Source organism: Netta rufina (genome assembly GCF_964035555.1).
Source record: "Netta rufina genome assembly, chromosome: 7".
NCBI classification, from domain to species: domain Eukaryota; kingdom Metazoa; phylum Chordata; class Aves; order Anseriformes; family Anatidae; genus Netta; species Netta rufina.
The window spans coordinates 18,848,091-18,861,637 of NC_140130.1; the positions used below are offsets into that span (position 1 = coordinate 18,848,091).

Below are 13,547 nucleotides of genomic sequence, written 5' to 3' on the forward strand. Positions count from 1 at the left end.
GGGCTCAGCATCGTTCCAGTGCAAGGCTGGGCCAGAGCCTTTTCCGCATGGGAATACCAGCCGGTATCTCCATGGCTGTGCTGATGCATGGTTCAGGGGCAGACATGCTTTACATCATTGCAGTGCAGTTTAAGCCAACATTCCTTATTTTTACTTAAGCTTTGGATTTGCTTTCATCTGAGGATCTTAAAGGATCTTCCTGCAATTCATTAATGGAGGGACTAAAAAGGCACTGTCAGGAGAGAACTGGTACCGTAGTTAGCTGTGTCTCAGTACCTTTTAGGTAAGCCAAGCCAAAGTAGAAATGTTCCACCAAGTTTGCGTATGCCACCACAGTATTGAAAACATCTCTTGCCTTGGACTTGACGTCACATTGCACCTCAAGGCACTGCCCGTTGAGTAGAATCACATTGAGATCCCTTTGGGACAAATAGGATTTTCCTTTTTTAGTCTAAGAACATGTAACAAAGAGTGAAGAATGAGTGCCAAGTACAAGCAATACAAGATCCACAGCACTTTTGTACTTTTTTACTAGTCTCCTGTCACTACACAATTAATGGAATTGGTCACAAGACATCCTCCCTGCCTTTTTTGACATTAAACAATATCCCAAACATATCCAATTTAAAAACAAAACAAAACAAAACAAAACAAAACAAAACAACAACAACAACAACAACAACAACAGGGAATCCCCACAAAACAGCTGAGCAAACACAGATTCTACAATCACCAGGGCTATTCTAGATTTGGGGGTAATTCCAGATTTTTTTTTTACTCTAATATTTACTGCTGTATGCTATCAGCCTTTTACCTTAACTTAATGAAAGGTAAAGGGTGTGCCTGCAAAATGAAGAAGTCCAGTATATTGGCACTAGATGTCACATTCCTTATTTGCTGTATACTTTTAGTCTCAAAAGTCTTGCACTAAAATTAGCCTTCTTAGCTGAGAAAGATGAATTCAGCTATTTTTGCAACACTCTCAGCAACAGAGATATCTGTGTAGCACTGAGAATTAAATGGCCTCCTTCCAAGTCTCAGTACATCTGCAGGACCTTGGTCTGGGGAGAGGACATGACAAGGGTACTGGGCTGGGACTCAGATGCAACTTAGAAAAAGCCCCAACTCAAAGGTGACTAGATTAGTTCTAAATTCTTAATGTTCATACTTACCACAATTGATCCAGGCAGCTGTAAGGTCACTGGTGGTTCACTAGACAGAATAATAAATTCTGGACCTGAAAACTGTAAGGAGGCAATTTAGAAATTTAGTAAATATCTCCTTAATGTAATAAAGATCCTTAACACTGGTACCAATGAAATGTAGTTCTGTTGATCTGTATGCTGTAGCTAACTGACTTGAGAATCTAATAAGATGCAAATGCTAATTAAAGACTTCTCTTTGGGGACTGTCCTGTGTGGACTCTTTGGGGTCAAATTAGGGGTGAGCTCATGGTGGAGTCTTTTCTTCTGTATAGGTGCTTAACCAAGATCCATTTTCTTTGCAGAGCACCTATTTTCATGATATTCACAGAAACATCATAATCTCTTCTGAAACCTTGTTTCTGTGTCAAAAGTGGCTGAAAAAAAGCATTTGATTCCTGAGTTACTCTGGCAGTCACAGACATGTACGCACAAACATACACACCACTGGGATTTCATAAGCCTAACAGCCATGCGGAACCACTCTAAAATGCAGAGCTGCTTTATTCCATGTATTATATTTCTTATTAGCAGAACTTGTATGCTTTTGCTTTAGCTTCAACAAATGCACAGAATGATTCTTTCCAAGCTTAATTTTTTTGTGTCAGCACAGTTTGACAAGTTTTAAGAACCATTTAAGGGAATACCACTGATTTGCTTTTAAAAGTGTTGATATTTCACAGCTTTCATGCTATTTTGGAGAAGACCTAGTATTCCTTTCACCAGGACTTACAAGCTTTGGTTCTACACTCTGTAATGTATAGGTGCCCAGCTAAGGGGTAGTGTCATGTGCACAATGTGCAGCTCTCCCCCCTGGGTATACCACAGTGAATCAGTGACAGAGCTATGAACAGAGAAGCATCCTGTGGTCTAAATGCTAAACTACACTGGTTTTCTTTTCAGGCTACCGACAAGGAAATCACAAGGCATCAGCCTATTATTAGGTCTAGACATTAAGGAGAGAAAACATTTTTAAATTCACCAACATGCTGAACACTGATTTTGTGGCCAATTGCTGGTATTTTGTCAAGTACCAGAGCTACTAAATGTCAGTGAATACAAAATGATTTAAGGCTATCTTAGCTAGACCTTCTCAAAGAATCATGAGCTAGAAATGTCAGGAGGACACAATACAAAGAACTTACTATTCTGAGCAGTAATAATTTAAGTACCAGGCTCTGACAGTTGCAGGACAGAGTACAACAAATCAGATGTTTTGTATGTAATAAAAACAGGGAACAATAAAAAGGCTCAAAGGCCATAGCCCTTCCCTCTGCAAACCTTTACTCCCCCGTATCATCTGAGCATTGTGACTTTAACTTCTTACTGATAGTCCCTCTGTATTCGTGGTAGAAAACTGCATTGTCTCTTGACAGGACAATACTTGTATTATGAAACAAACCATAAATTTTCAAAAAAAAAAAAAAAAAAAAAGAGAAATATCTAAATGGGTCAAAGAACTACATCATGGAGAGTGGTTGGAAGGATTCACATCTTACTACTCTTACCACTTGCAGACATTTAGTCATTTTTGTCTGCTTCAAGGATTTAAAAGCACAGATGAACCTGAAAAAAAACAATGTGTAACAGTCCTTTAGACCATATGTCCCTTTCACAATTACTTAATTTTAGCCTGCTCCAGACCAGAACCTGCATTCTAAGTGCTCCTTGTGTGTCTTCTGCATCAATACTTACGTTTGTATTGTGTATGTCTTTCATTTTTTTGAATGACTCTACTCTGTGCTCTTTTCAGACATATATTCTGGGTTACATCAGTCTGATTATAAGGGAGGGAGCTAGGGAGAGGAATGCATGCAATCATGAAGATCTTTACTTTGTCTTTTAGTTCTTCTCATCATTATGAGAGCAGTCACTTAGCCTAAAAGGAGTAGGCTTTCTTGTCAGAGAAAGTAGAAAATATAAATGGATGGATGAGTATGGCAATAAAACTTTATGGCACTGGAACTAAAGTGAATCAACTGTAAGCTTACCCAAGCCAGAGCCAAAGAAGCATTTTTCTTCCCATTTAACAAAGAATAAAATCAAAAAAATGCCCTATAACTGGACAGCGATCAGAAGTAGGCCCTTAGGTGAACTATATGTTTGGCACACTCACTGTTAGCCTGTGCTTTCTTTCCAGGCATACCCCGTAGAACATATATGAGTCCTTTCACGTTCTCTAAAAATCTTTTTCTGCCATACTGAAGCTTCTGTCAAGGTAGTTGATGAAAACGCTCCATATGGTGTTTGATGCTTGCAGAAATCACACATGCAGGATAGAGAGAGTTCAATTCTAAACTTGTGCTTAGTCTTTATATACGAGACCTTTCACTGTCTTGAGTTCTGAGTTACCACAACTAGATCACGCTGATTTGGACTCTCAGTTTAGGAGACTCACCTAATGAGGTGATGCAGTAGTTAATATGCAAATCATTAGCAAATGACAACTGGATGAGAGGTTTCTCTTTAGTGATATTTACATTTTCAGATTAGCGTATACATTTTTCATTAGTCACCTTTTCCTTCCTTTGGAACAAACATTTCTGTGATGCAGCAGCTGCTGTGTAATCCTTTGTAGACACGGAGAAGGTGGAACCTAAACTCAGCAGATTGTGCCTGCTGTTCTTGTGAGCTCCACTGGGGATTTCTTCTACAGCACTGACCGACCTTCAAAGGAGATGTCATAGTAAGCAAGATATCCAGCATACAACAAAACTACACAGACTGAGGAGAAAGAGCTTAAGGTACATTGACTGGCAGAATTGTATGAAATCTAGGACAATGTCAATTACAAGCTGTTACATGGTTTTATCTTTACATAAAAAGAAATTAACAGAGGTGATATTACTGATGCCCTTTATAAATAAATCAAAATTATGCTTTAATTCAGTAACATTCCTTGTTTGTTTGTTTTTTTTTTCCTTTTTTTTTTTTTTTTTTTTTCATTTGGCAAGCCAGATCTAGCTGGCTTAGGTCTGGTGAGGCTAGCAGGCAGAAGCATTTAGCCCCATGCCTTTCTGAGAAATCTACAGGATGAAATCAATTTCTCATTTATTATTTTCTGGAACAAACAAACAAAAAAGCTTCAGAAAACCATAACATCTGTTGTTACATTATTCAGAATCTTTCCAGAACAGGAATTTTATCCTTTTGCTGTGCATGTTATGGAGTTGCTTCAGAGAACTGTTCGGAGAGCTTCAAAAGCTTTTTAACAAAGTGACCAGAGTAGTTTGTATTCCTCAGCCTAAAAAGATACATAGGTATTACTGTTTCAATCTATGCAGCCTTGGAAAGATCAACATTTGACTACAAAATATGCCTAAAAAGGACCTGAAGTGATTTTTGTGGGTATAAAAATGCTATTAGCTCAAAACCCAAGAGATACATTAAGAAGACTTCTTTCCCTCTGGCAAACCCTTCCTGTTACTCTTCCTGCAGGGTGCCACACTTGGCAGCTGAGCCTTCTTTGTGTAAAGGCCATAGCCCTGCATACACTTGCAAGCTTAACTCTAAAACTAAGAGATGTAAATTATGTCAATTGGGCTGCTTACAGAACTGAGCATGATGATATGAGTAAGCTTTACAGGTAGGAAACCAACCACTGAGTCTTGTGCTGTCTGGCCTCCTATGTGGGAAACTGGTGGTTTCCAAACCACCTTCAACTTCAACTCCACTGTTGTCCTAGTACTTAAAATAGAGTGGTGACCTTGGTAGAAATTCAGTTGCAGATCCTTACAACTAAAATTGGGGCTTACAGTCTATGAAGTTTTATGGGAAACAGCTAGCTGGAAATTTGGAGAAGAGAGTTCATCTTTCAGCAGAGGAGGGGAACATTTTCTTGGCAGCACAATTTTATCTCAGGGATGTCAAGCTGATACCCAGGTTGGTAGTCAGAGGCATGACAGTTGCTCCAAAAAGACTCAGTAAATAAACCTGCTGTTACTGATAGCATTGCCAGCTGTGTGATGCATATATAGATGTCAGTATACAAACATATATGTGTGTGTGTAGCTAGACAGTTTTTTCTTCACAAAAGCTGCTACTACCCTGCAACCTGCTGCAGTTCTTTCTTACTGCAGGTTTAGAGGTATAGTGGGGTATCTCACATAGATCAGATTATCATGGCTGGTTTATCAGGAAGTTCAAACTGTTTATTTGGGATACATTTAATTGGGAATTGATCTAGATGGAGCATTTCCTGTGGGCTTGAATTACTCGTGTCATGGTTAAAAGAAGAAACTCCTGCTTAACTGGGTCAAGAACTCAATTTAAATGGGATGTCTGTAGGGATTACGTGGTGCTTAACTATGGGATTCTGGTCTTTGTGATGCCTAGAGGCTAACAGTACCTGCATCACTTCTTCATGTGGCAAGTCATGATTGCAGCTGCACTATGCTAACACCTAGTCTAGAAAACTCTTGTTTAACAGCAGTGATATTTAGCTGGCTTTGAAAAGAGGGTAGCATCAGTTGTACAGTTCTCAGCTGAGTTTGCCTGTGTTAAGGCAAGCTATGTTAAGCTTGCCAATAACAAGGCTACTGTTATATTTCCAAGGCTGAAATGAGGCTAATCCTCAAGGCAGAGCAGAGGTCTTTACTTCTTGTGTCCCTGGGTTACCTGTAACTCTTCAGTAAAGTGCTGGTGCAGGGCTGGGGATGATTCAGACAAGTAAGGCAAATCCGTCTAAGAACTAAGATGGAAAAGCAAATATTCTGCTGAAAACTATGGGTCATGTACATACATGGTCTATCATAACTACTCCAGAACACATCAGGCCTCTGCCAATGTGAGAGCAAGGCAAAACCCCAACCCCAGATCTGAATGTGGGCAAACAGGACTTCACAAAATGTCTTACTAGTGAAAGCAGTGACTGCTCATACCTTCTTATCACTGCTCATGTGTGGAAATTGTGTCAGGTTTCTCCTTTCCATGCTGAGTTGGACTGAAACACAGTAGGGCAGCTGTGTAGTAGCTGTGCCAGCTGTTCTGAGAGGCCAGTAACATCTGGCAGGACACAGCAGTGAAGAGGGAAGGTGGAAAACTTCAGTGTGCTTGTTTGTTTTATATGGATCATTCAGGGCCCAAGCTGCATTACACTAAAGCATTTGGACAGTTTTGCTCAGAGACAAACTCAGTCTAGGTGCACTTTAATTCTACCTAAACAGTATCTAATATCGTAACAGGTTCAGATGCTAATCCAGGCATTTTCCAGTAACGATGTTGCCACATGAGCTCTCTGCTTCACTTGGTAATAAAACAGCCTCTATCATTTCAGAATAGGAGTTTCGATTACCTGTTTATGAAGAGCTTGTAACTGCTTTGTGTCCTTGATTCACTAAGGGTGGGGTCCCATGACCTGTGTGTCTGCGTAACTCTCCCTGGAATGAATGAAGGGAATTTCACAGTTAAAGCAATTATAGTAGCACTTGTGGGACAATTAGAACAAGGAGGAAATTCAGACTGGCCACTTCCTCTGCATCTTTGCTTGGGCATTATAAATGACTGTTTGATAAGGCTAAGTGAATACTACACCAGCAGTATTCCCAGTTCTGTAGCTGTAATTACTTCTTCTTCGTAACCCTCCATATGAATGTCATTTGGAAAATAGCTGTGTACATACAGTGTCTGTTATTTCCATGTATTTGTGGGTAACTTGTGAAATAGTTTTTGCTTTTTAGAAATTGTCCTTCTTATTCTTCTGTTTCCAGGTATAAAATCAGGGGAAATAGGCCATGAAACTTATGTGGTTTAATCAGAGCAGGATATAAAAACACTGAAATTAAAACTCTTTGTAAATATCCCACTGGTTATTTACTGCAGTAAGTATATTGTGAATGTTTTTACATCACAAATATCTGGTGGGGATAGGATAGTTTTGGAGTCAAATAAAATTTCAGTTTGGAGTAAAAAAATCATTTCACCTTCAGTCAGCTCTGCTGCTAGAGAAAGGATCAACATTGCTATGTCCGAATATATGAAAACTGAAATTTAGAGGTAGGATGGTCCTACCAAATACAAGTGGTAGTTCTATGAACATTTTTTCTAATATCAAAGCTCTTTTAAATCCTCTAAAGAAGAGTGGTAATGTTAGATTTGTCTTCACTTGGATCATTTCATTGATCTGATTTAAAGAAGTGCTTATCAAACTATTACACAGAATGATAAAGGTGATAAGTTGAGCTATGATAGGTCAGCTTTTCTTCCAGATAAAATATTCATGAAATGCAGCATGAGAACTCACTCGGAATTCCAACACAAATATTCCAACACAAATATTCCAACACAATTCCAACACAAATATTCCAACACAAATATATGGTATTAAATTCCAGTGTATCAACCACCAACGGCAAGCAAAAACCTACAAAATCCAGTCACATTGCTAAAATATGCATAAATATGATTTTTTAGGCTGCAGATTGTAGTGACATAATGTGAGATGTGAGATAAACCAAATACTCTGATCTAGTTACAAAAATTAAGATACAGTCCTATCTTCTGAAGCTACATGTTTTTTCATGAGAAAGACCTGCAAAATTCTCTGCTCACACTGTAGTTTACACGTTTGTGTATATATATTTGGACAAGTGCATAAAATTCCTCTTAGTGACAGTCTCAGCTGTTACGGCAGTGGGGCAAGTTGGCTGGTTTCAGTGGCCAGACTGCCATGCTCTGACCACAAATCCAACACATTCCTGCTGTTTAGGGTGAACACGTGGCCCTCGAAGCAGTTGATCTTGTAGATGATTAATTTGTTACATATTAAGTGAACTTCTAAAGTCCAATCTGGATAGAGTGATCTCTCTTGATAATGGTGCTCTGCTGTATGATAATGTTTCTTTTAGGGGAAAAATGCATTTTTCTTATACATTATCTCATGCAAGAACATCTGTGACAAACAAGTTCTCACATTCTGTTTTTATTCCTGTATTTTTAGAGCTTTGTCTTATAACATCTTGAGTACCAACAGCTGGACTTTCAAAACTGTCTTCCGAGTCTGCCATCACTATGTGCCACTTGGTATGTGGCTGACACATGTGAGTCACATAAGGAGCAGCTGCAGAATCTTATAGGTTTTTATTGCTGCAATATTGATTGTAATGCTGGAGCTTCAACAAAGTGGCACCTTCCACAGGAAGACAATATCAACAGCAGCTGTATGAGTACCCCCACCTTACTCATCCTTAGGACTGAGGGGTGAGAGGCTACTCTACATGTGGTGTGGTTTTTTGTTGTTGTTTTGTTTTCCCCAGGATATATTCTTTTTCTCTGTGAAATATCTCTTGCAGACTTTTGATGAAGTAGTATGCACCTTTATTTATTTATTTTTTTGCCATGTTTCCTAAGAAAATTAGTCCTTTGAGATCATACTCTATGCCTTTCCTTTTTGCCTAGTATATTTTAAACCTGTCAAATTTGAAAGAGAGTGGGTAATGTGATCCTACAAATTTCATGATAATCAGCAGCTGGATATCAGAAACCAAAATTAATGCTCCCTAGTGAGAAAAAGCAAGTGAAACTCAGCAGTTATCTGTTATTTGTGGCAACAGTGAACTAACCACTTGGTGTGCATACCTTGTTGCATGATAACTGATGTGGTGGATGTTAGGTTTATTGCCTAAGGGAAGAAATTTCTGGGATAAAAGAAACACATGCGCTTACAGAGCACATCTGAATCCCTGCCACAGCAGAGGAGAGGACTTTGTTTCTCATGGAGGCTCATAGAGGGAGGAAGTAAACTCCAAATTAAGGAAGCAAGCTTTCAGCTCCAGGTCTGGAAGCTCAGAAGGGACCCTAGGATGGGAAAAAAGGTCAAAAGGAGATGGGACATGGAATGGGAGAATAGCAATGGGCAGGAGTTTGAGAATGAGGAGCTGGCATGATAAGCCTGCTTTTAGGAGATGTTAAGGACATTTGGGCAACAGGAGCTTTTTGCTTTTGGGCAGTGTAAACATCCTGTCTAGGCATCCCCGGCTCAGATTCCAATTTAAATATGAACATACACATGCACAGGAGTCCTCCCCTTCCTGCTGAATACCTTTCCTTGTGTTAGAGTTTCCCCCTACACTGTGATTTAAGTCATTTGGGAACAATCCTGACTGATATCTACCACAGTGTCTTCACTGAATGGATCCTTTGCCTAGCAGCTTCATTCATGCTGTTCCTGCCACAAAAGGATTGAAAATGGAGCTACAGTTCCAATCCTGATATCTCCAGGCAAAGTAAGGCAGGAAAAGTGCAGCGTAGCAACCTGGCACTTAGCATGATGAAAACACACAGAGCAGGAAATACACAATGGCTTTAGGGCAAAATGAAAACAAAACAGGGAGTGGATTTCTTTCTTTCTTTCTTTCTTTCTTTCTTTCTTTCTTTCTTTCTTTCTTTCTTTCTTTCTTTCTTTCTTTCTTTCTTTCTTTCTTTCTTTCTTTCTTTCTTTCTTTCTTTCTTTCTTTCTTTCTTTCTTTCTTTCTTTCTTTCTTTTTCTTTAGATTTCAGCATTAGTCCCTTTGTTTCTAAATGTGCTCGAAGAAACATTAATCCCCCTTATTAGTGTCAGGTGTTGTTTGCAGATTCAGCTGATTTCGGTGCTGCCATCTTGACGTTGCTGTGTATGTGGGGTAGCTGCATGACTTCTCATCTGTTTCAGGACACCATGTGGCAGAAACATGCTGTCAGGCTTTGTGATCTGCTGAACAGCTTCATCTGGCAAAGGGGGCATGAAGAAATACGCGATGGTGCTGCCTGGTAGGCCTTAACAGCAGGACACAGGGAAAAAGGAAGCCAGTGTAAAAGGATCTCTCTCTGCAGCTTGGTCAAATGTACCTCCCTAGTCACGTAACCACAAGTGCATGGGAGTATGTATCACCTGGCTGTGCATGGGTAGTTCACATTTCAAGGGACAAAAAAAAACAACAAACAGATTACATAATTTATAACCATAATCTTTCAGGAAAATCTTACCTTTCCTGTGTCCTCGGTTAGATAGTATCAAAGATGTACTTTCTGAAATACTGTTAGAGTCACTGTAGTCCACGGACAGTTGTCTGTAATCTTCTGCTGACTGGCTATAATTCATTAATCTGGACCCATTGTCTGGAAACAGAAAGGAAATATGATGAATCACAGGCTTTAATTATAAATCATTGTATCTGCATGATAGCTTAAATAACATTTGGCTCGACTAACTCATATAGCTCATGTCTGTTTGTTTTTTAACCCTGACTTCAGTTCCTTAAGGACTGAAGGGAGCTTGGTAACTCCATTCTTTTACCTCTGACTTTCTATAATTTTATTCTGTCCCAAAATAGTTCTCATAGTTCTCCTTGACCATTTCAAATAAAACAAATCTAATATATTAATTGTATTCTGTATGCTTAACTGAAAACTTTAGCAAACAGATCTCACCACACCTACACAATTGCTGGAACAATCATGGTAGAAGAGGAATGGCAGGAATTTGAGGTTAATAGGCAGTTGAAGATGGGACCAACCCTTTTGGCATCAGTAGAGTTTTTACCTGCTTATGCAAGTGTGAACCTATAAACTCTGTTTCTGAATCAGTGACTGAGCCACTATGATTTGAGGGGTGCTTTGTATGTTTTCAGAAGAATCTCCTTTTCTTATGACCAATATGTAATAGAAAAGTTCCACAAATATTTAAGCAAGTGTGTAATTCTAGCTAAAGTTAGTGGAACATACATTTGATTTGCTGAATGGGGATTGGATTGTTCATATGCCTAATGCTGAGCCTCCAAAAAAAGTCTACCTAACTTGAGCCAAAAGCCAACCCATCCCTTACCCAAACCCCAGAGAAATGAGTTGAAATGATCACAATCTAGGGATGTAGAAAAAAAAAAGAATTTATCTGGACCTGAAGTCCATATTTAGTTACAGTTAGAGTATTACTCTGAGGCTTGACAAAACCTTGATTTTCATCAAATGAAATGTGAAATCAGTGTATGCTGGTGTATTTATACAGTAAGCAGGATTTGGCCTTGTGTCTTGAAATCTCTCCAGAAATCCATGTGCACATTTGTAAAACATATTTTGAATAGAAAAATGGAACTAAATGTCAAAAAGAAACAACAAATCATTGCTTGAGTAATCAAATGGGAAGGATGAATATATAGTTTTCAATGGCTACTTCACAGAACCCTACTCTTTACCTTTGAGAATCCATTGGAGCGTACAGAGTATAACAGCAGTGCTGAAAACAGTTTTGTTTTATACGCACAGTTCTTATGCAGACTGCTTTAAGAGTCAAACACGTGCAAGCTGATTTGTTATCATTGCTTCACAGCCTTCAGACTATTGTCCTTTGAGGAAATAGGAGCAGAAATCTTGCTGACTTGCCTTAGAGTCTTTCTATTATGAAGTCATTTATATGTAAAGCAATAAGTACCTTATTCAACAGAACATGTAATCATTACAACATGAAATTAAACAATTCGCCTAGCTTGGGAAAGGCTGTGTGTGCCCTTATTGCACAGTTCAGATTAGAAGTTTTACTTTACCTCGGTGAAGATTCATCTGGGAGGACAGTGGTGAAGCGTCCAGGATTTTCTCATGTAGTCTTCTCCTTATGACATGACTTCTGTGAAGCTGAGAGGCTGTGCTGTCTTCGGCAGCTACCCGTTCTACCTAGAAGACAATGGCACTGCAAGTCAGGTGATAAGTGGACTTCAGCCCCTTGTACTGAAGCAGTCCTTGCCCTCTGCTTGTCAGAGGCTGCTGACTTGCGTGATGTAAGCAGCTTCATCTTCTCAGGCAGCCTTTGCAAAGCAGGACTGACTTCTGATGGCTCCACACTTCTGTGCTAGCTGTGTTTAAGAAGGGGCACACTCTGCCACAGTGGGGAACAGAGTAACAGAGAGCACAAAGGAAAGGTCAGCTCAGAGTGTTAATGAATACTGTTTGAAAACAGAAAAAAATATTTGCAAGTTGTTTCCTTTCAGTTTCATTCAGCTTGTCAACAAAAATTGTTGATATTTCAGATCTTGAAAAAGACACAGGTGCTCACTTATTAAAGGCTTCAGATGGTCTGGCTGGATTGTACTGTAAATGTTCAGCTCCACCTAGGGAAGATGGATGAAATTCTCAATGTGATGTGAATGTGATTCTTCTGAATTTCACAAAGAAAGTCTGAAGCCACAGTGGCAATGAGAAAATCTTTTCTCTCGTGCTAAGTCTATTCATTTGGCCAACACGAAGTCTCTGTAGAGATTATTATTGTTTCATTTATTAACAAAGGAAAGAAGATACTGAGAGTACAAAAGGTGGATTTGTATCATTTCCCAGGAGTGTAGGAGTGGTGTGAGAGATGGTTGCATTGCCTCATTTGCTAGTACACAGATCCACTCAATTTTCTGCATAGAAGCCTACAGCCAAATCTCACTTTAACTCATACAAACATACACAGAAAAAGAGATGGTTAGGTATGAGAGTAGTACCTACCTCACTGACACTTCCCACCACAAACTGGACCATTTTCTTTATGTAGACATTTACTGGTAGAGAAGAAGATTCCTTCTGATGTGCCTCACACGCTTCCAGAATTGATTCAGGAGAAAGTCTTTTATGTGGCAGATCTTCACATAGCGTCAGCAAGAGACTGTGTAGTTGGTCACTCAGCTGAAGGGACTGATTCAACACAGAGGCACAGTTAAATGACATCGCACAGGGGTCTGAAGTCCTGTCTAAACTGGGACCGGGAACTTCTGTAAGCCTTTCACCCTCGGTGAAAAATGGGCACTGACTTCCTTTAGGCTTTGGGACAGATCTGGACAGGCAGCAAAACAGCACTAAATGAAGCCTCTAATGGGATGCGGGACGGCCTTGAAGGGAACAGGCATGTACAAGGAGGATCATCAGTCTACATAGGTGCTTCTTGGTGACAGCTGGCAGCAAAGTCTGCTCCATGGCTTTGCTAATTAGACTGTGCATCTTCAGGATTCATGCAAGCTAGACATGTGGTAGTATTAGCTTCAAAAAGTTAAGGAGTTATTCCAGCCAAAGCTGTTACCATAGAGACCAGATACTTAAATTTTAGGGAGTTATTTAGCTTATAGAGTCTTTTTGCTTATATCATGTATACCCACTAAAAGCTAGCATTTTTCCAAGTCAAAAGCATGTAATCAAAACAGGGATATAGAAATGAAGCAAAATGTGTGCTACAAATCTTTGAAAGGATTATGGATAGCAAGAGATGCAAAGTTTCGATTAGCAGAGATGCAGGTAGAATTTGCCCAGAAATAAGGGCAAAGTTCTTTAGCTTTTATTCCATCATCCCATTCTTTGAAAAAGCAGAGCACCAGAATCATGCAGACATGATGTTTTTCTTCTAGC

General features: G+C 39.4%; 1 protein-coding gene across 1 annotated transcript in view; it reads right to left on the minus strand.

Annotated features, from left to right (window-relative positions):
- FRMPD2 (FERM and PDZ domain containing 2) overlaps nt 1–12,689 on the minus strand; it is a gene marked incomplete at both ends in the record, with an annotated part of 58,221 nt that extends 45,532 nt beyond the window's left edge. Inside the window, 7 exons of the mRNA XM_084289997.1 lie at nt 277–451; nt 1,173–1,244; nt 3,719–3,869; nt 6,496–6,580; nt 10,164–10,295; nt 11,717–11,843; nt 12,657–12,689. Of these exons, the coding sequence (XP_084146123.1) occupies nt 277–451; nt 1,173–1,244; nt 3,719–3,869; nt 6,496–6,580; nt 10,164–10,295; nt 11,717–11,843; nt 12,657–12,689 (775 nt within the window). The remainder of the gene's footprint in view (nt 1–276; nt 452–1,172; nt 1,245–3,718; nt 3,870–6,495; nt 6,581–10,163; nt 10,296–11,716; nt 11,844–12,656) is intronic.
- Nucleotides 12,690–13,547: the final 858 nt, after the last annotated feature.